The sequence below is a fragment of the Prionailurus bengalensis genome, chromosome A1, assembly GCF_016509475.1.
Source record: "Prionailurus bengalensis isolate Pbe53 chromosome A1, Fcat_Pben_1.1_paternal_pri, whole genome shotgun sequence".
NCBI classification, from domain to species: domain Eukaryota; kingdom Metazoa; phylum Chordata; class Mammalia; order Carnivora; family Felidae; genus Prionailurus; species Prionailurus bengalensis.
In genome coordinates, this window is record NC_057343.1 from 215,500,957 (window position 1) to 215,528,022 (window position 27,066).

A 27,066-nucleotide genomic window follows, 5' to 3' on the forward strand; every position below is an offset into this window, starting at 1 on the left:
CTCTTTAAGAACTTTAATCATTGCCTACATTTTTTGCCTATGTTTTTTCCTTCATGAAAAAATTGAGCTTAAGATGCACTGCTTATTGTCCTTACAAGCTCTTACAATTATATACAGCAGTAATCTTTTCTTGTTATTTGTTTTCTTCCTGCTATACTTTTAAGTTTTACAAGCAATATTTTCCAGTCAAGTCTTTGAAATAAAGGGTACAGGGTGAAGAATTGTTAGTTGGAGGCAGTAACTATTTAAATACCAAAGAGAAAGTAACTATTTAAATACCAAAACTGTATATGAGTTTCCCCCTTAATTGGGAGATTTAAAAAGTAATAGGAAACCTCAGATTTCTACATTATTTAGGAATGATGTTTGCACATGAACCTTATTTGTTTGTTGTTTTTTTTTTCCAAAGTAATTTCAATTCATATCTAGTATATTTACTGTCCAGTCATATTAATTGTAGTCATAACAGATAAGAAACAAGGTAATCAATCTTGACATGATTATAGCAGATTATTTTGCTAGGTAGCTCTCCCCCCCAAATTTATTATATTCTGTGATTCAATAATTTGTCTTCTAATGTATCCTCTCAAGTCAGGGAGATTTTAGGTCAGGAAAGGAAGTATGTTTGCAGGTAGATTTTTCATAGTATCTATTCAGAGTGACATTTTATAATACCCTTTCATGGAAGTCAAGGGGCATTTCTGATACAGTTATTGGAAGAAAATTATTTTATGTAATTAAATAATTAAAAACTTGTATCTGCATAATGATAAATCAATGTTTGGGGGAGGAGATCTCTAGTATTAATTGTGTACTTAACATTGTCTAGCACCTAGTTGTTCAATATTTACATCTTGGATAACCAAAAACTATGTGTGGATATACTTTCCCAATATAAGAATCAATTTTATCCTATAAAAGGACTTATTGGAATATGCATTTATATACCAATATATCCTTACTTTATCCTTATTGGTATTTTTATCCTTAAATCTATATCTATATATGAAATCCATATGTACCAAGAAAAAGCTGGCATAGAAAACTTTAAAATTAGCTGACAGCCAACCCAGTCTGACAAGCTAGCTACTTCCTTTAATAAAACATAAAATAATGCAGTGAGTTAAAATGGTATTCATTATAAAAAGTGAAATAGACATAAAAATGCAGCCTAAATTCCCAGGAGACATTATCTCTTTCAATTAAAAACATGTTGAATGATCAAAGAGGTAACAAAGCTCATATTTATATAAACTTCCAGCATTAACACTTTTAAATTAGTCTTGACATTGACTTGCTGAGATTTTTTTCCTTACACAGTTAGGACAAACTCCAAGTGACAGAATAGTTGTGAAAGTACTTAAAATTATCTGTGTTATACAAGCAAAGACCATCCTTCATTTTCCTTATTAATAATATGAAATGTATATAGAACATTTGATCCATGGAGCTTACATGTGGCTACTTTGGGTTGACCATAGTCCAATTCAAGGAGTCTATAGATATTCCAGTAGGATCACAAAACAACAGAGTCTATTTTCCCAATGATTTAAAACTACTCCCTGAAAGTAAGTCAGTGCATTTTTGTGTTTTAGATGTGGGACTTGCTATCAGGTTTCATTTGAACAAAGGGCTCATGGTTGAAAAGTTAGAAAATGCTTTAGAACCTCAAAATCTTTTATCTGCAGTAATATTTTTCATGCAGCAGTCAGTGTGATCCTCTTTAAAAATTAGGTTTAGATTAGGTAATACTCCTATTCAAAGCTTTGCAGTGGTTTCCTACCTCAATCAGAATAGAACTCAGTCTTTACCAATACCTTCAGATGTCCCTAGGACCTGCCACACTTACCACCTACCAAACCTCCTGTTGCCTCAGACCTTCCCAACCACTCCCCACCTTGCTCACTTTCTTCTAGCTTTGTAAGCTTCCTTGCTACTCCTCTTCATGCCAAGCAAGCTCTGGTATCAGACCTTACCCTCATTTCCCCCTCTTCTTTGGACATTCTCCTCCCAGATTCACCATGGTTCATCCTTTCATTTCAATCAAATCTTTACTCAAATGATTTCCTACCAAGGGCAAGCCTGACCATGCTATCTAAAATAGTACCCCAGATACTCTTTGTTTCCATACTCTGCCTTATTTTACTGCTTACAATGTATTTCACTTGAAATATTACATGTTTGTTGTTTGCCTATTTCTGTCTTCCCCAATTAAAATGTAAGCTTAGCGAGATTAAGACTTGATGTTGTTCTCTGTTGTATCTCTAAAGCCTAGAACATGCCTGGCATAAGGCAGGTACCCCGATCAGAATATATCTGTGGGCTCACTGGCAAGAGTTCCTCTAGTCTACTTACTTTTTTTTTTTTTTTTTACAGGGGATAATTTACACAATGATATTCTGATTTAGCAGTTTTCTCATCTAGTCAAGTAAGCTACTGACTAAAGCCTGGAAGTTGTTGACTCCAGTGCCTTCATGATAAAATTCTAGAATACTGAAGCATCTGTGATTTCAAAGAGCAATGAGGTTTTCTTGCAGCATGATTTACAGCTAAGGTATTAGGAATGTATAGGGAAAATAGAGCTTGCTTACATAGTATAAATTAGGATTCAGCTCTATTAATTTCCCCAGGATTTCGCAGACATATATCATGAAATGATTCTTATTTTTATCCATGTCTGAAAATGAAAAAAATTACGCGTCCAAATGGAGCGTAATTCTGCCTCTAAGTGTTACAGGATAGATTCTTCCACACTTGAAAAACAGACTATTGGCCTGGTGTCTTGTTTATTAAAAATCACAATGCTCTCTCCATGCCACTGTTTGACAAATCTAAGACCTTCAAGAAAAATTCCAGGCCATTCTGTTCTATTACCTTATACCATTTTCATGTAAGCAGTAAGCTCCTATAGATCATTTTGTGTTTCCCCCCCAAATTTTGTGGGTTTTTTTTTTAGGCTTATGCTGCTGATAAAACAATTGTTGAGCAAGGAGAGTAAAGATGCTGTTTAGAGTCATTTTTCAGGAAGATACAAATATCTAATTGGAAGAAAGCATTAATTTTCTAACTTGCAGGTGATACTTGAATAGCAATCGACTGAAGTTTATGCAAAAGACATGTCTCAGAAGTGTGCTTACTTGACAGGATTCCTGGCAGCATCAGGATCTTGGGCTGTGACTGAGCCTATGGTTGTGTTTATCTGAGCATCTTCTCTTATTTGTAGGATGTAGGCCAGTTTGCTGAAGACAGGAGGCTCATCCACATCTTCCACCATGATTCTGACCGTAGCTGCATCTTTGAATGGACCCAGGTAGAGAAAGCGGGGTTCAACATGAGGATTGGAGGCTTCCACTTTGAGGGTGTACACTTTCTTCTTTTCAAAGTCCAAGACCTTGGGGTGGGTGGGGAGAAGAGACATATTTAAAGCAGCCAAGACACAGAAAGATGAGACATAAGGCATTTTTAGTGCAAATCATGGGTAGTGGATGTGGTTATATTGCTTAGAGACATCACCACACAGTGTGATATTGGGCAAAGGCATGAGATGCCACACCATCCTGATGAAAATTGTGGGCTGAAACCATGCCCACTATTGCCTTGAAAGTGGGTGCAAGGGTGCAAGGTATAACGGACAGGGAAGAGAACCTGGAAGCAGGAGTCTTGTATAAAAAAGGACCCAGTGTAAAGAAAATTCTTGTATTTGACTAGAGGGAGCCATGTTAGGGGCAAATTGGCAAATCTGACTTTGATTGAATACTTAATGAGTGTTTAAAATTTGCTGGTATTGGGGCACCTGGGTGGCTCAGTCGGTTAGGCTTCCAACTTCGGCTCAGGTCATGATCTCGCGGTTCTTGAGTTTGAGCCCCATGTCAGGCTCTGTGCTGACACCTCAGAGTCTGGAGCCTGCTTCGGAGTCTGTGTCTCCCTCTATCTCTTCCCCTCCACCCCTCTCACACTCTGTCTCTCTCTGTCTCTAAAAAATGAATAAACATTAAAAAAAACTTAAAAAAAAAACAACTTTTTTAAAAAAAAATTTGCCAGTATCTGGACCCCACCCTGGATCATTAAACCAAAATATCTGAGGTGGGGGTGGGAATCTATACTTTTAAATACCTCCCCCAGTGATTCTAATGTGCAGCCAGAATTGAGAACCACAAGTTTGCATCATGACTTCCTCTTCCTCATTCAGATAAAATAGATTTAATATGGTTTTTTTTTTTTTGCATGTGCATGAGTTGATAAAATATTCCAAGTGATATCCTGATAAGGGCATTGGGCTAATTACTTGCCAACGAAAGTAATGATCATTGTTGTCAGAGGTCTTTAGAAAAAGTACCTCTGCTTCTGGAGACATAGTGAACCCAAATGCTTATTGCTGACTTTTAGTTTTAGATGATGATATGACAAGGCTCACTAGAAACACAATTAATCAAGACATTAGTGAAAGTGATTTAGTCGGCTAGGCAAAATTTCAGTTTGAATCTGATAAGGCACTAAGAAAATTAAAAAGGTTAATGCACACTAATGGGCTTCCTAATTATATTATAGTATAAAACATTGGTCTGGATGTCGCTTAAACATGTTTTATTGTGTTTCCAGGTATTAAGACATGTAACTCAAAGCTTAAGAGGAAAGGATTTTCTTGTTATTTACATCTACCTGTGCTTATTTTTACCACCAAGTATGCTAAAGGAGAGAGCAAATGTTATATCATACATGATAAAAATGCAGTTATTAAAAAAACTCACCAAAAATAACAATTTTTAGCTTTGAAGCACACAATTTATTGGTTTAAAATTTTTGCCACACTTCTGTGTACTGCTCTGTGATGCTAGACAATTGGGGGGGGGGTAAATAGTGAATAAGTACATAGGACAAAAATTGGAATTCAGAAATATAAAAAATTTATTATCGTGTTCCAAAAAGTAGCTAAACAGCTCATGGGAGATTTGTGTTATTTAATTTATTTCTGTGGTCTTTTTATATCCTGTCTTTAATTCAGGCTACCTTTATCACTGCTTGCATTACTCTTTTCCTTCAAAGCATGTATCAGAATTTAGTTACACATTTGTTTTGTTTATTTGCTTCCTTGTGTCTTTTCTCCCTTAGATTGGCAGTTCCGTGAGAGCGGACACCATTCTGTTGAATGTACCATTGCACCTCCCACATCTTGAAGAGTGCCTAACACTGTCTATTATTCATTGACTATATTTACTTTATGTACTTTAATGTACACCATTTATTTCTATCATTTATTTACTTATTAGGAGGTTCTTAATAAAAATTTATTAAAAGCATGAAATGAATGAATGAATCAGATTATTGAGGACCTCTAAAAGCCAACCATTAGACTTGGCATTAAAAAAAATAATTAGTAAAACAAGAATCTAGAGGAATGTTCATGTGAGATATAATTGTCTCGGTTACTCGAGGACTAGAGAGAAGTGAATGTGCTCGTTTGTATGGTATTTAACAAATGGCATTACCTTTTTGACAGTAATAACTCCTTCCTGAGTTTCTTGGTCGGTGACGACATCGAACATGTCCAACCCTTCTCCCTCTGTAATGCTGTACTCAATTTCGGCGTTTTCTCCCATGTCAGCGTCGCTGGCTTTGATCCTGCCAATCGGTGTACCCGGTGGAGAAGATTCAGGGGTTTTAAACTGGTATGTACCTATTAATCACCAGACAGATATAAGTCAAACACAGATGAAGGATACTCTATCACAATAAAGACAAACCCCATTTTCTAACAGTTCTTTCAGACATTACTAGGGATGCAGGCAGGTTTGTACTTTCCTTGCAATAATTAATGGCGCTCTATTCTCCTTACATCCTTACTTTCATGATTGCTAAGAATATTTCTTCTGTCATGACCCGTCTCTTTGCAAATGGAGAACACTTTTCTTGTCCTGTAAATAGGTCTCCAGGTTCATGGTATGATGGCGAGAAAGACCAAGCTGCTAGAGAAGGGTGCAGAAGGTTTCAAGCCCCTGTTAACTAATCTAGCAGAAAGAACGGAAAAGAGTTTAACCTGAACTATGACTTTAAGCCAATTACGAGGTATTTCTTAAAAGGGTTCTTTGTGTCTTTGCTAATAATAACTGAAAGTGAAAATAAATGACAGCGATCTGGAGAATGTATCCAAGTAGACACTCTCACCCATACATGGAGCTGGTCTGGCTGCGGTTAGGGATACAGATGGACACATTGAGAGAGAAAGCTCCTAATAGTTTCTTTAAGTAATCTTTCTTTTAAATTTCATTACAGTACTTTTTCTGTGCATAGGTTTCTCCCATTCTTGTATTTGTGTTGTTGATTTAAAACCTATATTTCATAAATGTACACTTTCCCGATGTCCTCATGTTGCAAAATTAGTTTAAGGAGACTGCATGTGGCTTTCAATTTAGATCCGCCAGACTAGCATGTACTTAGGACAATAACGACAAAAAAAGTGTCAGAACAAAACTCATTTTACTCTCACCCATTACATTTTGCCAACCATCTGTGCAAATTATTTTGGAAAAAAACAGACTATGACTAAATATCACTAAATATCACCAAAATATAGTCATTCAGTCATATTCAATCATAGCCCATTAAGTGTTGGGCTCATCCTTGGCAAAATGATAAACAAGCCAAGTTTTTCCTCCAGAGCTATTCTTCTCTCCTGTGCTTTGGTATAGTATTCAGTAATGATCCCAAAGTATCCACGGAGAGAGCAAAGTGAGGTAGGGTCCCTGTGGTATTTAAGTGCTGATGAATCCTTTTGTTATCCTTCCCCAGGGAATTCCCATATTGAAAAGGAGGTTTTGGGGCGAAGTATTGCTAATTCTGATATTGTCATTTCAGGCGTCTGTGGGAAAAAAATTTAGGGCCAGTAAAACCTATCTTCTACCCGTTACATCAGAAATTAGTTTTTTTTTTTTTTTCATTTAGCTATGAGTAAATACTTGAAAAAAATTAAAGAAAATGTAACAGTTCTGGTTGATCCATGTGTATCTCTATTATAAAAGAAGCCCATGTGAGGTGACCAGCATTGGGAAAGATACGCCATGATTGGGTAAGGTGGGCTTTCTTTTTAATGGTGGGCAGCTATTTTCTCCTGGAAGACAGGATTTAGGTAGTTTTCTTAGATCATGGTCAGAAAAGAATTTTGTTCTTGGAAGAAAAATTACATTAAAACCAGTACCCTCTTTCAAGAGCTTTGTATGAAGGGCTCTAGTATATTGCTTGATACAAAGTAGGCATTTAAGAATGTTGTTTTTCCTTCTTTTTTTCCTATCTAGCCATGAGAGTTAATGATTATAGTGATGATTTTTTTGGTATCTCAATTAACCGTAATATAGAAAACTATTTATGATTACAAATGGATTAAGTACATGGTTATTTCCCCAGTTGTATTTTTAGAAACAGTTAAATGATAAATCCTCCCTTATAAAGCTTTGTGGGGATTTAAAAGAAATTAAATGACTGATTAAATTCACAAAACATAAAGTCAATTTTTTTCTTACAAATAGGAGCATGCTTGTATACATATGTTCTGCGCAAGCAAATTTATGTCTGTGGTAGTCTTTTTAATAAGGAAAAATAAAACAATGGTGTTACCTTTACAACTATCACCAGATTATAAATCATTCAACTACTAAAAGTATGGTTATTCCTAAGTTCATTAATATTGATAATTAATAACAATGGAAAATAAATATCATTCTTAAAGTTAGAGTTTTATAAAAGTGCACGGAAGAAATTCATTCAATCAAATGTTCCTACTCTGGGGAAACCGGGGAGGGTTGTCGTTGACATCAGTTAGCGTGATGTTCACCGTGGTGGTCCCAGATAATCCCCCCATCTGGCCACCCATATCCTTGGCTTGAATCACCACTTGGTACTGCTCTCTGTTTTCTCGATCCATGTTGAGCAAAGCTGTCTTGATGATACCTATGGATGCGAAATTCAGAAATGGAAAGGGATGTATTAAAAATACTTTATCAAATCATTTATTTATGCAAACGTAGATGTCATCCACAATACTCAAACACTATACGGATGTAATAGGTGACATAAAGATGATTATAGATAGCCTTTATACTGAAGGAAATTATAACCACATAGGGGAGATAGATATATTTTAAAAACACCTATGATACAAGGATAAGTACAAGTCAAATCTGTAATAGTATAGATTGTAGGTAGTATAAATATCATGTGTTATAAGATAATGTAGCAAAATATAACTTGGCATGTGGTACAGTGTTATACTACCATAGCTGCTTGATAAAAGACATTTAAGTGTACTATGAGGAAATTGCTAAGGAAGTCATTTCCTTGAACTGACTCTTGAGCTTTACTTTACTGAATCAGCTAATTGCTCATCAAATATACCTCCATAATGAACGTTCAGAGGATTTTCTAAGCCACAAACTATGGTCTGAAGAAAACACAGCTCAGTTCTCCCATAATTATCATCCTGTATGATCCTAGAGAACTTAAGTTTTCCTAAAGCTGATGTGAGCATTAGTTCAACTGGTCCCAGCAGCGACCAACATTCATTCTTATGTTAGGTTAATTTTATCTCTGTTGTTCAGTAGTTATAAAATAAGTAGTTGAAAGAACTTCTAAAAGTTTGCCTAATCTCTGTGTAGGCTTTATGCTTAAATTAACAACATTCTTTCAAAAATCTTTATAGGCTTTAAAGGCTTTCAAGGCTTTAAAGGCTTTATAGCCTTCTCTCGTAGCACATTCCAGTGCTTAACAACTAATGAAGCTGAAAATATCTTTTTTTTTCTTTTATTTCTAACACGAACACCTCAGACAACAGGTCAGTTTTATTCCTATAGTCCTGGCTTCAGTGAAAGTGCAGCTGTGTCTGTTCTCCAATAACAGGACTTCTCTATTTAAATAGAGGAGATCACCTTAGCCTTTGTCCTTTACATTGAATATTTCTAATTTTTCACCCTCATTGTTTTTCAACTCAACATTTTCTTTCTCCTTGGGATTCTTTCCAAGTTCGTTGCACCTCTTAACACATCAATTTCCAACTGGATGTGGTAACCTAGAAAAGTTTTGATTTCTACTAACAATAATGGATGCTTGGGAAATGTAGAAAAGGAATTCAACTCCTATTATGATAGCAAAAATATGTGTAGAATTTACCGTACAGCACAGACAATATTTCCTAAGAAACAATTCATCAGAAGATAGTATGCTACTTTGTGGATAAAATGCAGAAAAATGAGGTGTTAAAAAAAGAATTCCATTAAGGAATCCACTTTGTTTTTTAGGATGCTATCAGCACGAGCTAGACAATGTCATAATAAAATCTTACTGTCCTAACACAGCTAACGTTAATTTTTTGCTCATGCTCTGAGGAGGCCAGCAAGAAGCTCTGCTGATAGTAACAGACATCCAGGCTGGAGACCAAGGCCAACATTTGTTTCCATCCATGATCACTGTGGCAGGAGGAAAGGAATGTGGATTGTGCACCAGGTCCAAAAGTTCGGCTTGGAAGTGACTTGAATCATTGCCACATATACCGGCCCAAACAAATCTCATGGCTATATCTACCTTTAGAGCAGGGTAGAGAGATGCCAAATAACTAGTAAAAGAAGAATTGGAATATTTGTAAATAGCCCTAATGGCTATCAGGAGGTATTCGTTTTTAGGTTCACTCCAAACTGGAAGAAAAAACTGACATTGTATAAGTTTTCTGAATTTACCCTATATAAGTAAAATGGTGAAACATCCATTGTCAGATTTCTGAATTAAAATGATCTGGATATCATGTTTACAAATACATTGCTGGTAAAATTTGGCAGATGAATCTAAGAATATTCAATTACACTGATTGTTTTTTTAATAAATTGTTTTCATTAAATCAATTAAAATTATGGATTGTAAAAAGAAGATCAAAAAGGAATTCTAACCTGTTTCTGATTCAACTGAAAAATAGGGCTGCCCCTGTAGGATACTATACACAACTTTAGCACTGTTGCCATAAGTTGGATCATCAGCATCAGTTGCGGTGACTTGGACAACAAATGTGCCTGTAATGACAGAAACATGAATTGAAAATAAATCAAGGACCCATGTAGATCCTTGATGCACACACAGATAGAGAAAGCGTGATCTTACTTCTGTACAAAAGTATCTTGACAAAGGAGTTGAGAATTTCAGGATGCTCCTAGGGTTAAAAAGCCTTGGATTTATCGGGACGCCTGGGTGGTTCAGTGGGTTAGGCGTCCGACTGGTTCAGGTCAGGATCTCACCGCTGGTGAGTTCAAATCCCCACATCAGGCTCTGTGCTGACAGCTTGGAGTCTGCTTCAGGTTCTGTCTCCCTCTCTCTCTGCCCCTCCTCTGCTTGCACTCAGTTTCTTTCTCTCTCTCTCCAATATAAATAAACATTAAAAATTTCTTTAAAAGCCTTTGGCTTCTCATTCTGAAAGAGTGTGATCAACATTTATAAATGTTGTAAGGGTTAGGTTAAAGAGAAGCATGGGATAACCATGACCTTGGGTGGAACCAATTTCAACTAATGTCCAAAGATGAGATTTGATTGGACTCTTGCTATAGTCATTCTTTGAAGTTATCCAGACCTAAGTCAATCAGCATCTTGCATTGCTTTATCTACAGTGATTAGTTTCGGGGTTGTCCAATCATGAGGCCACTTGAGATTTTCTTGGGAATTCTGTGTCATGAGTGCTCTTTCTCCTGGACTGTAATGTGCTGATGTAGGGCCTGTCAATGCAGCAGCTATTTTGTGACCTCAGAGATGCCAGCCTGAGGACAACGCTGAATATGACAGAAAATTTCAGAGAAATAATTGAACCCAAATCAAACCATCTCAAAAGCCCATTTTATTTTTGACCTAAGTATGACTTAAGTCACTAAATACTTTTATTTGTTTAAACTAGTTTGAGTTGGGTTTTCTGTTCAATAAAAGCATCCTAAATGATAAATCTATCTGATAATTCTAAGAGTTTGAAAGATCTTGAAACTTAAAAGAGGTAGTGTTGGATTAAAGAATTATTAGAATACTAGAAAATTCACATCTGGAACCTGTAACTCCAAAAAAATTATTATAATTACTTGCACAGAGAAGGCAATGATGTTTTAGATCAGCATTCTTGTTTTAAGGACTGCAGTCACCGAATAACCTAATATTCCTGACCCCCGTGAAATTCCACACAGATTTTTATGTGTATGCTTACATGTTTATTTCACTGAAGAGAAGATCCATAGATTTTATTGGATTCTCAAAGAGATCTGTGACTTCCAAAAAAGGGTAAGACCTTACTCTGATGAAGATCATCTTATGGCTGACTTTTGATATTCATATCAGATAAACAGTAAGCATACTGTTGGAGTTCTCCTGTCCATGGGAAGGACAGGGAAGTTACGTTCAGGGAATATTAGAAGTTTTACATTGCTTTTGTAATATCTAACCAATCCTGTTTGTTGAACAAATATATTGTACTGTGGTGGATGCTCTGGATGTAACATGTTGGTGCATGAGATCGAACACCCATCCTTGTAATTTGGGAAAGAAGGTGGGGACAAAGCATTATATGACCTCAGAGCAAGAGCTAATAGTAGTTAACTAACACCCACATTCTTACTTGACATCAATATAAAATTTGAATGCTTTTATAATATGATTATCTAGATGTTTTGATCACCTGTTAGTTGTCAGATATTGTACTGGGGGCTCTGCCCTTGTTTTCTTATTTCATCCTCATGGTAATCCTTAGCTGTTGACATTTATTATTTATTTTTTGTAGATATGAAACTGAAGGATCAGAGACATCAAGATGCTGCTTATTAGTAGAGTTTCAAATTCAGGTCTGTTTGACACCCAAAGCCCATTTATACCACCATGCTGCTATCCCACTTTGTAATGTAGGATTAAGATGCCTTTTTGTATGATAATAATGACGTGTTCATTTATGATAATGGTTAATATGAACATAACTGTACCTGTGTGCAAATTAGAAAGAGCCTTCCCTTTGTCTTCCCTTAAGACATGTTACGTCCAGCTGCCCCCAGATATTTATAATACATACTTAATTCTAACATAGTTCAAAAGTGAATGGCACCCTCTATAGTTGTGGGGGTGACACCTTGCACATCAAATTTTGTTTTCTGGAAACTGTTTTGCTGGGTGGTGCTGATGTTGAGACTATTGCTTATTAATTGTTCCTTACTTTTACCACATAGAGGAAAAATATTTTTTCCTAACAAATCTTCCTCTTAAAAGAATTTTAATCCCTCTCTTTTGCTTGGCTGATGGTTTGTGATTTTTCTGATGAAACAAAGTGGTTTTAAGTAATGAGACGAGCAGCTTCTTGATGAGAAAGATTTAGATGGTTTACAATCATTTCCATGGATTAGGTTTTTCTAAGTCTTGGAACTGTGACCTAAAATGCCTCTGATATCTGACTCATAGAATTATAGAAGAGTTATTATTAAGTAATTTAGCCCTTTTGAATTTGACACCGAATGAAAATAAAAATAACCCTTTATTCAGGTAGCTTAAAATTTGTCACTGTTTCCCATTAAGTATTTTAATACGGCTAAGAGTGATGTCAGTAGGATTTTTTAAAATTTAAATTGTGTTGACCTCCCAATTTAAGCAAATTAGAAGCATACATATTAACTTTAAAATTGGTAGTAGAATTGTGCACAAAATATTAATTCATCATATTAATGTCATGAAAATCTCTTAATTTCCATCACTTAGTAAAGGATACATCCCCTAAACAACCCCTGCATAATTATGGATTTTTTTTTAAGTTTTCTGAGTCTCTTTCCCAAACACATATTTACTTAAAGCAACTGTCATTACTCTCCAGTCTGGAATGTAAACTCAGGCTTTTGTTTCACACTGGAGAGATCCTAACCTCAAGCCAAGTACCAATATGTGCTAAGAGAGGTGGAGAGGGGTGCTGTCTCTCAGCCTGAGGACCAGGGTGGGCACCTGGGGAGGCAGGAAGTAGGTGAGATGATATCTCTTTCTTCCTCCTGTTCTTGCCTGACATTTTTTCATCCCTTCATCATTAGAGGAAATGCTGTTTTCTTATAATAAAATGAGACTAGAGTAATATTTGGAAACAGGTGTACTTGTCATAAAGGGATTGTTTGAAATATGATAGTTTTAGAATTTAGCATCTACATTCATTCACCTCAGTAAATTTCACTCCTAGGATTCTTTATTCAGTTGACGTACTAGAGGAGAGACATCATGTGGTTGAAATCACATCTCACTCACCAACATCAGACATTTCGGGAACAGTGGCCGTGTAAACATCCTTGGTAAATATTGGTTCATTGTCGTTGATGTCATGGATCTTGATGATGAATTCAGATTCGGGCTCCACGGGTCTCCCTGTCCTTCTGTTTATAGCTTGAGCTCGAAGGATGTAAACAGGTTTTTCTTCCCTGTCCAGCCTCTTGGTGGCCTGTATGTCTCCTGTGTTTTCATTGATAATGAAGAGATCTCCTGCTCCATCTCCTGAAAGGATATATTTAAGTGATCCATCTCCTCTATCCTGGTCTGAATGTAACTAGTGTAGAAAAAAAAAATTAAAGAAAGTAAAAGTCAAGCATGTGATTCTAAACTGTTTGTCTTGTTAACTTTTATTCATTCCTTTCTGAGGGAGGAAAGTTTGAGGGTTTTTTTTTTCTTATTGTTTACTTAAATCCTCAATAGTAATGCCATTCATTAATGAATATGTTTCCTTATAATCATAGAAATTTCTAGAACTGGAACAGAGCTTGTAGAAAATGTAGTAATCCTTGTTTTGAAGAAGGGAACACTGAAGTCCAGAGTAATAGCAAAATGCCTAAGGACGTATTAACCTGGTTGGTATGAAACTCTTTTCACTACTTTCCTATTTTCACCATAGCATTCAGATTCTACAAATACACTCTACTGTTCACTTTTATGTATCTGGACATACTAGAGAAGTGACATGCTATGGAGAAAATAATTTTGTTTTTGTTTTGTTTTTGTTTTTTTTTTTTTAGAGAGAGAAAGAGCATGTGCGCAGGGGAGGGGGCAGAGGGGGGAGGGAGAGAGAGAGAGAATCTTTTTTTTTTAAGTTTATTTATTTTGAGAGCGACAGAGAAAGTGTGAGTGGGGGAGGAGCAGAGAGAGGAGAGAGAGAATTCCGAACAGGCTCCCCACTGTCAGCGCACAGCCCAGCTTGGGCCTCAGTCTCATGAACTGTGAGATCATGACCTGAGCTGAAAGCAAGAGTTGGACGCTTAATCCACTGAGCCACCCAGGAGCCCTAAGGATTTTGGTTTTTGAAACAGAGAGACCGGGGTACATTCTGACTCTATACTTTGCTATCTTGGTGAATTTAGGGAAGCTACTCAATCTCATTGAGTTTCATATGATGGAGTTTATAATCACTTTTCTGGGAAGATGTGATATTTATTTAATTACTTATGAAATTTAACTCAAAGCATTTGAGAAACATCTTAAGTGTTGCCATGAACAATGCCTTGAAATCCCTTTACTAGATAATTTACAAGGGCACTTAGAACAAGAACATTTAATACTCAGATTTTCATTTAATATAGGAGAGGATCTTCTAAAAAGTGGAGCCAGACTAAAATGGAATAATCTGCTTTATAAAATAGTGGGTTCCCTTCTCCTGAAGGTAATCAGGCGGAGGCTCTGATAAGATTAACCCATCAGTGAGGGGCACCTGGGTGGCTCAGTCGATTAAACATCTGACTCCTGATTTCAGTTCAGGTCATGATCTCATGGCTTGTGAGATTGAGCCCCACATCGGACTCTGCCCTGGCAGTGAGGAGCCTGCTTGGGATTCTCTCTCCCTCACACTCTGCCCCTCCCCCACTCACACTCTCTCTGTCTCTCTCAAAATAAATAAATAAACATTAAAAAAAGATTAACTGTCAGTGAAATGGGTCAGGTTAAAGGTTGAATTAAATGAGTGCTAATATACCATTGAAGTGAAAGATAATCATTCTAACTTGGAGAACTCGCCTGTGTTGCCTATCCCAGAGAAGATTTCCAGAGCTTTGAGTTTCTGTTGTGTCTTTGGGTCCCTTTTTCCCACCTTAGTAAAAGTTTAGAAGGTATTTTTCCTAGGTCTTCAGATAAGCTAACTCTATTCACAAATTTTCAAAAATTAAAATTGAGGAGATCTATTTGAAAAGACCAGTTATAAGTATTAGCTGCATACAGACAAGATAGTTTATTGGTAAGGTAGCTAAGCTCTACCTTATTTCAACTCTGTCTAAACATAGTATAGGCTATGTTACAACAGTTATGGGAACAACAGCAACAGGTAAGCCAACTCTGTGTCCTGTTGATGAATACTATACGAAATGCTCAGAATAGTGTCTATAACCACATTTGAAAACAAACTCTCAAGGCAAAAGGGACTTTTAAAATAAGCGAACCCAGACTTTCTAAAAAATGATATCCCATGGAATATCAATTATCTAAAATGCTGAGAAGGGGTTCTGTGGCCCCATATGTTTGGGGATTACTTCGTTTTTCTGCCTTTTTCTTAGGAGTCACCCAGTGTACATTAACGTATTAAAGGCTGTCACTGCCTCCAGTTTAAAACTGTACTTGACTGTATTTAATCTAGCTTTCCCGGGGGCTCCTGGGTGGCTCAGTCAGGTGAGCATCTGACTTTTGATTTCGGCTTAGGTCATGATCTCATGGTTCGTGGGCTTGAACCTGCATCAGGGTTTGTCTCCCTTCTCTCTCTGCCCGTCCTGTGCTGACTTTCTATGTCTCTCTCAAAATAAATAATCACTTAAAAAAAAAACAAACTAGCTTTCCCGAACGTTCTTGCGCAAAGAATCCTTTGTGGGTGTTGGCATTCCCGAGAACAATTTTCTAAGAGACACACTTTGGGAAGCATGAACTAATTGAATCCATCATAACAGAATCAAGAAAATTAACACTCCGGTTTATGTAGTGTTTCCAAAATCATACACCTTGTGTGAAAGAGTCGGAAGATTAGAACTTGAGCACAAGAAGAGGCCCTACAGGTTATTCAGTGCAACCTCCTTGTTTTTAGAGATAGGGAAACTGTGTCCAAAGCCACACAGCTAATGCTAGTTAACAGCAGAGTTTGAGGAAGAGAATATTATTCATACAATTAGTAGCCTTGAAAGCAATTTGGCAGAAATAATGGAAGATGAATGGGAACGGGGAGGAAATTGCTTAGAAGTGAGACAAACGCAATAAGAAATGTAAAACAAAAGAGGACTCCATGATTTGTGTAATGTGATATGCTAAGGAAACGTTGAAACCGTGATTACACAGAAAGAGCCACTGGGGAAAGTTTAACTCTCCATCGTCAAATCCTAATGACTGAAGAGAGCTTTTAAAAGGCTATTTCATTAACTCATGAGTAATGAAACCAACATCACCGCCCATTGGATGTGGCTTCTGGGCAGCCATGGTTAGCAAACCCGGCACTGGGCGAGGTGGGGGGGGGGGGGGGGCACCGCACCAGAGTTCCAAATAGGAGTTGTGCTCGTTCTCTCTCGCTCACCAAGTGTAAGATCATGGCAGCATCAATTAACCTCGCTGAGCCAAGATCCTTATCAATAAAATGAGGATAATAGAACCACAGGACCAGGCTATCATGAAGATCTGATTAGAGACTATGTACAAATACTATGTTAATTCCTATGCGAACATGGAGTAAGAGCACATTTTAAGATACCGTTCCTATTAGCTCCTCATCCAAAATAAGCATGTTTTGGCTCTTATTTTGACTTTGAGAACTTTGTTGTGAGGACTTTGAAAACCCAATTTTATAAACCCATAGTATCTCTAAGGTAAAATCTGTCATCCAAAGCTAGTGTTCTTCTACCGGTGGCAGTCGCTGTCTTCCCATGTGATACATTGTATTCTGCATCCCACTAGATTGTAGACGCCCCTCGGCTGGTTCTTTCATCACTCTCGATATGTAATTGTTGCACACTTAGTAGGTGAAGACCACATCTGGTCACAAGATTTATTCAGGTAAAAGTAATCAGAAACTTATTTTTAGCTGTCAGGAGAGACCATTCCGATGACTTATGGAACAAACACCCGAGACGATATAAAAGGGCAGCAGAGACGCCAACGAAGAGTATGAACAGGATTGCTCTGCAGATCCCCATTCTGATTTATCAACATTTGAAAACTGGTGGGAAAATGCATCTCTTTACTCAGGCCTTGTCTGATAATAAAACAATTTAGCCTCATCCCCCTCGAGGTGCAGTGCCTGTGTCTGATACAGTACACGGAGCAGAAACCTCCGGAAGCCTTTGTGTGCTCTTTCCCCGCTTGCCCCTCCTTCCACGCACCTCCCCCGGGGCCAGTTCTTTTCTCTCTTCTTGGGGAAAAGAGGAAACATGAGACATCAGTGCTAGTGAAAGTGATGGTGGCAACCAGACATTAGGCGTTTATTGAGCACTTAGATTTTAATTGGATTTTTTCTTTTGTGATGTCATTCATCATGGCCACTGTAAAAGGCAGAAGTTAAACAACAACAAATAAAAGGTTGTAGGCTGCCCGAGGCATGTTTTTACTAATTTCAGTTTAATGTGGCTGTTCCATTAAGTTTAATCATCTGGCTCACTTTTAACGATTCACCATCAAGTAAAAATTATCCACTTTCCTCAGAAAGTCACATCTCATCTGGGGCTGGCAGGACTTTTTACTACTGTACCTGTAGCATTTTGTTCCAGAAGGAGCTCAGGGCCTTTGTTTTTCCATTGATTTATTATTAAAGTGCAGCACCTTGACAAATAAATACAGGGATTTGGGGTTGCAGACACAGGCCCACAGAGGGTAAGGCCAAAGCAGTGCCGGCCTCTTTTTACCTGCTACACGTGCCAGCTCTGAACTTGATTTTGACTCCAATTCATTTTTTTTAAGTTTATTTATTTATTTAGAGAGAGAGAACTAGCAGGGGAGGGGCAGAGAGAAGAGGGGACAGAGGATCCCAAGCAGGCTCTGTGCTGACAGCAGAGAGCCCAAAGCAGGGCTCGAACTCACAAACTGTGAGATCATGACCTGAGCTGAAGTCGGATGCTTAACTGACTGAGCCACCCAGGTGCCCCTTGACTCCAATTCAAAAGTATAACACTAATTGTGCAGATTTCAGTTTCAGATTTTCAGTCTGTCACTGAGTCACTGAGTATCTACAACAGCCTGAAAGGGGTCTAGAAAAGGAATTATGCGATTTTTTTTCTGAAATAAAAAATTAGATTATGGCTAATATCTAGAGTGTAGTGCAAATGTGATGTGGCCATTTGAGAAATGTAAAGGTTGACAACTGGAGATGTCACAGCGCAATCAGAACAGTTGTGAAAAGCTGTCTGAAGGGGGCTGAGGTGGAGAAACTGGAGTTATGGTGGAGAGAGAAAGAGAGAACAACCTTTTGCTAAATAGATTGAATATTATTTTAAATTAGGAAAATAAGTCTATGATCAAGTTAGGACAAACTGAGGCTGAACTGAATTCAATATATATATATATGTATGTATATGTATATGTATATGTATATGTATATGTATATGTATATATATACGTGTGTGTATATATATATGTATATATGCATACATCTCTCTACATAATGCATTATACACAATGCTAATGAATATCTTGATATTGTGAAGGCTGTGAAGAGGTTGTTGGGTAGAGTTTATACCAGGAAGAAATTCAACCTTGCTTGAAGTACATAGAAGGGATTAGAAGTAGATTGTTTTAGAGATTATAGGGTTAGGTAAACAATATCTTTCAAATTTTATTTTAAAGTTTATTTGTTTATTCTGAGAGAGAGAGAGAGAGAGAGAGAGAGAGAATGAGAGAGAGAATGAAAGAGAGAATGAGAGAGAGAGAGACAATGAGAATCCTAGGTAGGCTCTGAGGCTGGTGCGGGACTCCAACTCACAAATTGTGAGATCATGACCTGAATTGAAGTCAGGTGCTCAACAGACTGAGCCACCAGGTTGCCCCCCACAATTTGTGTTTTAAGAAGCCTTCCAGGGGCGGGGGTGCCTGGGTGGCTCAGTCAGGTAAGCATCTGACTTCGGCTCAGGTCATGATCTCGCAGTCAGTGAGTTTGAGTCCCACATCGTGCTCTGTGCTGACAGCTCAGAGCCTGGAGCCTGCTTCTGATTCTGTGTCTCCCTCTCTCTCTGCTCCTCCCCCACTCACGCTCTCTCTCTGCCTCTCAAAGATGAATAAATGTTAAAAAAAAAAAAAAAAAGAAGATGACCTCCAGGTAATTCCGATGAGTGCTGAACGTTGATTACCATTGCCTTAACTAGTATAATAGTTAACAGCATGGACTTGGGCAAGGGAAACACATGGGTGTAGGGATGCCCAGCTGGCTCCGTCAGTGGAGCATGGAACTCTGGATCTCGGGGTTGTGAGTTCAAGCCCCATCTCGGGTGTAGAGATTACATAAAAAAACAAAAAATCTAATTAAAAAAAAAAAGAAACGGGTGGAAATGCATGCTGTGTACTAGTTGTGTAACTTGGGAGAACTTAGTTACTCTGTGCAAGTCTCAGTTACCTCACCTCTATGATAGGAATCATGATACTTAGTTTACAGGAATGTTGCTCTGAAAATTAATGAAATAATGTATGTAAAATGCTTCGCCGGAGGCCTAACTGAGAAATGCTTCAATAAATTATTCTCGCATCATAAACCTGAGTATTCAGAAGGTGGAAAGATTTGGGTCTGAATTCTGACTTTCCTGTTAATTAACTAAATTAATTAAATTTTCTTAATTTCATTCTGTCATCTATAAGATAGAACTCAGAACAATTAACTTTGCCAGTTATTCCTCCTCTACTTGCCCTTTAAAAGTTGGTAACCCTTAGGCCTATGTCTCAGGTCCTTGTCATTCCATTTCACATCTTCTCTCCAGATGAGATCATCTCTCTGTTTTTCTGTGTTCAACTATTACCTCTGTGGCCTTGATGCCCAAATCTATTTGAGAGTATCTATACCCCGGGGCCAGTTTCTTGAGATAGACAAAGGTGCAAGTCTCTTGGACAACTTATGCTCAGTACTTCCCAACTGACTTTATCACCCTCTCTCCAAATCTACTCCTCCTCTGTATGTCCCATCTCTGCAAAGGCGCCGTCAGAGAGTCATCCTAGACCTTCGCCTGTGCCTCAATCATCCACATTCATTAGCCACCAAGCCCCTGTAAGTTCTAACTCTTACATATACCTTGACTCACCTACTTGCCTTCATTTCTACCACCATGGTCCAGGTCACTGCCCTTTCTCTTCAGTCTGTTGTAATGACGCCCTCCTAACACACTCAGTCTTACTTCCTCTTAATCTATTTTCCTTTCTGTGACTAGCCCAACTTAAACAATAGCAACACTAATTCTGAAGATGCCATTCTCCTCTAATTAAATCCTCTGGTGTTTTCTCTTTACTCTCAGGATAAAAGTGCTCGTCCTCACTCCTTAACGTGGCCTCCAAAGTCCACCATGGTCTCTGCCTCCCTAGTCTCCTCAGCCACCATTCTCTCCCTGACACTCCTTGTTTCAGTGTACTCTTCTTATTGTAGTTTCTAAAAGATGTGTTAGTCTCTCGCATATCTAGGCCTCCTGCATATGGTCCCCTTGGCATAAAGTCCTTTTGAACAACTTCACCTGGTTGATCTCACCCATATATCAGGTCTGCATAATCTTCATTTCCTCAGGAAAGACTTCCCTAAGCTGCTAGTCTGAGATTCTTCTGCTATACGTGCTCAATGTATTCCCCATTTAGCCATTAAAGAATTCTATTTTTTTGATGACTTGTTTCACAGCTATTTTCATGTTTCAATCAGCAAACAGCTAGATTGCAAGTTTCATGAAAGAAGGCACCAAAACTGTCTGGTTAATTTCTGTATTCTCAGCACCCAACATCACTGGCACATTGTAGTTCCTCAATAATTAATGATTTTAAGGAATTAATGAATGAATGTTGTAAAGATAAAATTGGACAAAATATCAATAATCATCGAAGGTTTCTGACACATGGAAGACAATCAATAAATCTTAGTGTCCTCCATCTACTGTTTTGCTTCATTTTAGTATAACTCTATGCACCAAGATTATCCATTCCTGAAGCTGTCAGACCACTTAGCAGTTACTACCAACACTAGGCACGTGATGTAATATGAGTGATCTGAGGGAGGAATTCATGTTGTTCCCCCGTATCTAAAAATATTTATTTTATAACCAATTAAATCTTTTTTTTTTCAACATTTATTTATTTTTGGGACAGAGAGAGACAGAGCATGAACGGGGGAGGGGCAGAGAGAGAGGGAGACACAGAATCAGAAACAGGCTCCAGGCTCTGAGCCATCAGCCCAGAGCCTGATGCGGGGCTCGAACTCCTGGACCGCGAGATCGTGACCTGGCTGAAGTCGGATGCTTAACCGACTGCGCCACCCAGGCGCCCCAATTAAATCTTAATACAATAATAAAACCAACTTGTATTGGGTTTGTTGAAAAAACTAGACAAGTTATAAATACATCAAGGACACTGCCCATTATAAGTACACTGAGTGCTGGGACAGAAGTCACCTGTCAAGGGTGAAGAAGCTTCAAGATTCATTCCGCTATATTTCAAATATCATCCTGTTGCAGAAACTAATGGATAATGAAAGGAAAATGCTCCATTTCACAGAAACATTGTTCCATAATAAAAATAATTTAACTTTATGAACCAAGGCCATTTAAAAACACATATGGGCCCGAAGGACTGTATGAGATGGTGCATAAAAAAAACATCACACTTGCCTCATGCAAACTTGCAGTTTAGGCTTGGAAAAACTGACTCACGTAAAAGATACAGAATAAAAGCAGAGATTAGACACTTGAGCACTGTCATTAAGTATTAGGAATAATAAGGTAAGTAAAAAGCCAGAGGATAGCATAGAAGGCACTTGTAAATTGGACAAGGTGGAGTCAGGGAACATGTTAGCTCTTTGATGGTTTATGAAAACTTCTTGGAGAAGGTAGCATTACTGATGGGAGACAAATGACTTAGCATCCAGTATGAGCACGTGGCATGGTTTCAAGGCTCAGTGTAGGAGAAAATCAGAGGAGGCTTTGAGAATGTGCCTGGGGTAATAAAAGCAATAAAGTCAGCTAAAATAGAAACACTCCTTCCCTTGAGTTGCTGGGTCACATATTTTCGCACACTGCACTCAGATGTGCAAGGGAAGATGCAGCTTCCTTATTTATTTATTTTTTTTTATAGTTTATCCCTTAAGCTCTAATCCCATTGAGTATTAGGAACTCAATATTAGGTTGAACATCGAGTCAATAATTTAGTGCAATCCAATAACGTCTACCTGATTCAATAATAGGGTCTCTTTAGATAACTCTTTTAGATAAATCTCAGTCTTTCTGGCTTCTGCTTTCTCTCTTTGCCCCTGATCCAGTCCAGGATACCTCCTGGGTGTATAAAGGAGAGAGACTCACATGGTCTGCATCAGAGGGAAATTTGGGGGCTTTTGGAGCCAAGGACAGTCCTTGTACTGCCCTCTGGCCCACTGATTTCTAGACAATATCTCATCCATTACTTTCTTCAGTGGCATGTGTGTGTTTTGGCAGGTAGAAACATGATCTCAGTTCTCCAAGATCAAAGGTGAGGAGCTCAATCCTGCCTGCTTCATTGCCATCAGAAACCCCCCTGATGTCTGACTGTGACTCTTCCGTTGCCCTTGGCTCCTGTGGTCCTAGCTTACAGGGTTGCTTTGTCTCTGATAGGTACCATCTATGGTATCATCCACTTCTTTCTTGCCCTGGAGAAACCCAGGAAGTCTCCTGAGAGCTAAAAGGGGGCTTCTCCTTCACCACACGATTGCCCCAAATGCGAATGGACAAAAACCACTCTGCTTTTACCTTTAACTCACAAACTTGCCACTGCTGCCTGGGAACTTCAGATATAATGTCAAGGCCATAGAAAGGACTTCAGGGGCGCCTGGGTGGCTCAGTTGGTTGAGCACTGACTTCGGTCAGGTCATGATCTCACAGTTCACGGGTTCAAGCCCTGCATTGGGCTCTGTGCTGACAGCTCAGAGCCTGGAGCCTGCTTTGAATTCTGTGTCTCCCTCTCTCTCTCTCTCTGCCCCTCCCCCACTTGTGCTTTGTCTCTGTCTCTCAAAAATAAACATTTAAAAAAAATTTAAAAAAAAAGAAGAAAAGAAAGGACTTCAGATACATATAGGACTGTGTGTTTGTATGTTTAATAGCCAGGACTGTGAAATTCCTCCCTTGGCTTTAGGAATACCCCCACTAAAACAGTTTTGGTGGGAGGAAGAGCCAATTCCCATTCTTAAATCAAGAAGACAATGGGAGTGGAAGCATGATATGCAGTCTGGAGCCTGGCACCAATAATTTTTGGTGACTATATTTATAAATGGAATTCATGAGTTTTATTCTAGTTGGTTAGGCCCCTCTCTTGATACATTAAATGGGCTCTAAAGGAATCTAGAAAATCTCTTTTTCTCTGACAAAACCTAGGATCAAGCTGCCTCCATATCCCATGTTCTTTTTCAAGTATACTATGTTTCCTCTTATAATGACCTTAAAAATTATACTCTATAAAATATAAATAACTTGACTGATTTTTATAGCGGTGGACATATTTTATCTTTAAAGCATCCTCTTATATAATTCATCATTTGGCAACTGGTCTGGCTGCGATTTGGGAAAATAATAATAGCCATTTATTAAACCCATTCTGTGGGCCAGGAAATGAGCTGAAATCATTACCTAGATTATATAGATGTATATCATGACACTCTTCATATTTCCTCCTAACTGATGAGGAAACCAAGGCAAGATAAGAGGTAATTTCTTGGCATCATACAACCAACATGAGTCCAGATGATCTGATACCACAGTGTCTTATGTTAACCACAACAAAAATATTATCTCCAGATGTTTACATTCAGATCTATGAACCATTCATTAAAGGATTACTCTGCACCAAACTGTATTTTAAGTGCTGAGTAACAAAGATCTAATTCAGGATTTTTAACCTCTGCACTATTGACATTTTGTGTTGAGTAACTCTCTGTAGTGGGACCTAGACTATGCATTGTAGGGTATTTAGCAGCACTCCTGGCTCCTACCCACCAGAGGCCTATAGGACGTTTCAAGTTACAACAACCAAAGATGTCTCCAGATGTTGTCAAGTGTCCACTGGGGGACAAATTGCCTCCATTGAGAACCACTGATTGAATTCTGTCTACCTATTTGTCCGTCCATCTATCATCTATCATCTATCATCTTTCTGTCCTTCCATTTTTTCTCATTGTGTACAGTTATGCTTAAAATACATTCAAATAATACCATAAAGATTCTGCATTTGCAGAGATGCCACACGACCCCACTCAATTCAATCTTTTATCTTTTGTTAGGTTTAATAACCATTGAAACAGACCTTGTGTTACGTGGAGGAGAATTTCTGACAAAGTGCTAAAAGCAAAAGAATTTTAAATTTAAACTCAGGAGAAATTTATTAATTCCCTTGACATTTATCTTTTACACTCAATACCTTGAATTTAATGTCAAAAGTACCAGAGCAACTATAAAATGAATAAAACTTGAGTGCTATAATAGTTGTGGTAGGCAGAATAATAGCTCTCCCAAAGATGTGTATGTCCTAATTCCTGGAACTAGTGACTATGTTACCTTATCTGGCAAAAAGGAGTTTACAGATGTGATGAAGATAGAGATTTTTAGATAGGGAGATTACCTTAGATTGTCCAGGTGAGACTAATGTAATCACCAGAGTCCTTATCAGGGAAAGAGGTGGGGGAGAGTTGGAGTCAGAGATGGAAAGGTGGAGCACAGGTCAGTGTGGTGTGTGTGTGTGTGTGTGTGTGTGTGTGTGTGAGAGAGAGAGAGAGAGAGAGAGAGACAGAGACAGAGAGACAGAGAGAGACAGAGAGAGACAGAGAGACAGAGAAAGACAGAGACAGAGAGAATAGAGAGAGAGAGAGATTTGAAAATGATAGGCTGCTGACTTTGAAGATGGGGGAGGAGACTATGAACCAAGGGACACAGGCAGCCTCTACAAACTCAAAAAGGCAGGGAAATGGACCCTTTTCTAGAGTCCCCAGAAGGACACCTAGCAGACACCTTGATTTTAGCCCAGTAAAACCCATTTCAGGCTTCTGACCTCCAGAATTGTAAGATAATAAGTTTGTACTGTGAAGCCACTAAGTGTGTGGTAATTTGTTTCTGCAGCCATAGGAAACTAAGGCGGTAGTTCCTTACCTTTAGAATTCAAGGTGAGTTGAACCTGAATGCGGTCCCTCAAGAATCCCAGCCAAGAGTGGAGAACACTCACTTTCGGTGAGCACTTAATATGTGTCAGGTACCGCAAGAATGCTCAACAATTACTTCTCATAACAACTCCAGGAGCTAACCTTTATTTTCTCAATTTATTTTTCAGAGAAACTGAGGTCAGAGAGGTTAAGGAACTTACCCAAAGTTAAGAACATGGCAAGGAAGGATCTGCCTGACTCCAGTGTCTGTGCTAATTCACACCAGAGCATGCTGCCAAACGGCACTCCCCATGATGATTACAAACGTTTCTGGATTCATTGTATTTATTATATTAGACCCCAGGCTAAGTTATTTGTAAATTCTATTGGCACAAATGATACAAACTGTAATATGTGTTATTGTTCATTTGGGATTTATCAATTAAACAAATGCCTTTTGGTTTATTCACTGCATGAAGTTATTTCCCCAAAAAGGCATTGTTTACTGCCTTTGGCTTGGCTCTGGACGTCCAAGGTCTTTGGCAGACTGGGACATTAGTCTCAGCTCCTGCTTAGTCTAACATTTTCATTTTCAAAAAGCCAGTGGTAAATCAAGCTGAGAGCCAGATACCCAGTCAAAAATTGATTTAGTAAGGCACCGCAACTCACCAGTTACAATCCTATCTTTTTGCCTTACGGTGCAATCTCTTTAGTAATTGCCAAATCTAAGGACACATGCGCATGCACACACACACACACACACACACACACGTTCCTAGTGCCCCTCTCTTATTTTCCCTCTCACTCCAACACATACACTTTGGAGGAAAATATTAATACATAAATGCAGGCATTTGAGACATGATGACTCAAATGGCAGAAATTTTTAAAATTATGTTTCTCAGTAGCTAATGGACTTTTCCCAAAATGTGTTTTTCTTCAAAGGTAAAAAATATATTGGATATAATATTCTTATATTGACTCCTAGGATCTAAAAAGTTAAAGTTATATCTTTATAAAACAGATAGTTTGCTTGAGAGAGGGACTATTTTTCTGTTCAAATTCTTAACTCTCAAGAATCCTGTATGTACTCAATAAATAAAAGACTAAACTGAATTCCATAACCTGCTCATATAACTCAGGTGAGTGATTCTAGGAGAGGAAATTATGAGCTCATTTGTTTATTATGTTTCTTGGATGGGAACAAGTTTATAAGTTATGATTTGAACACTTTTTCTTTTTCTTTTTTTCCTCTTTCTTTCTTTCTTTCTTTCTTTCTTTCTTTCTTTCTTTCTCTCTTCTTCTTGCTTTAAGGGAACAATGAAGCAATCAAGAAAGAGAAATGTGTACTGTCTGGATGGCCACACTGGGGAAACTGTTCTCACGGTTAGTGCTGTGCTCATAGAGCTCCAACTCCTAAGCATTTATGTGATTGTTTTATTTGCCTACATGTCTGAAATACTTTCTGCTACCCCAGTATCTTCATAATGTATAAGGGAAGAGTATTAGTCTCAATCACATCAAAAAGGCTGGACTCCAGCCCCAGCTTTGGCACTCTGCTGATAGTGACACTGGTCTCTTAAACCCTCTGGGACTGTTTTGTCGTACTCAAAAGGATTTAATCCTGCCTAACTGGAAATGTGCTTATGCGGTCATTCAAAGGGTGCTCGTATGCTGAAGCACTTCATAAACTATAGCACCTGCTAAAAATATAAGAAAACATTATCATTGCTCTTTCTCTCATTACAAATTTTCTGCCTGCCAAGGAGTGATTT

At 38.1% G+C, this 27,066-nt stretch overlaps 1 protein-coding gene across 3 annotated transcripts in view; it reads right to left on the reverse strand.

The window, feature by feature from the left end:
- CDH6 (cadherin 6) overlaps window positions 1-27,066 on the reverse strand; it is a 129,282-nt gene that overhangs the window by 18,077 nt on the left and 84,139 nt on the right. For all 3 annotated transcript variants that reach the window (XM_043600689.1, XM_043600698.1, XM_043600708.1), the window contains exons 3-7: window positions 13,270-13,564; window positions 9,927-10,046; window positions 7,774-7,941; window positions 5,487-5,674; window positions 3,138-3,391 (exon numbers count right to left, since the gene is read on the reverse strand). In XM_043600689.1, the coding sequence (XP_043456624.1) occupies window positions 3,138-3,391; window positions 5,487-5,674; window positions 7,774-7,941; window positions 9,927-10,046; window positions 13,270-13,564 (1,025 nt within the window). The remainder of the gene's footprint in view (window positions 1-3,137; window positions 3,392-5,486; window positions 5,675-7,773; window positions 7,942-9,926; window positions 10,047-13,269; window positions 13,565-27,066) is intronic.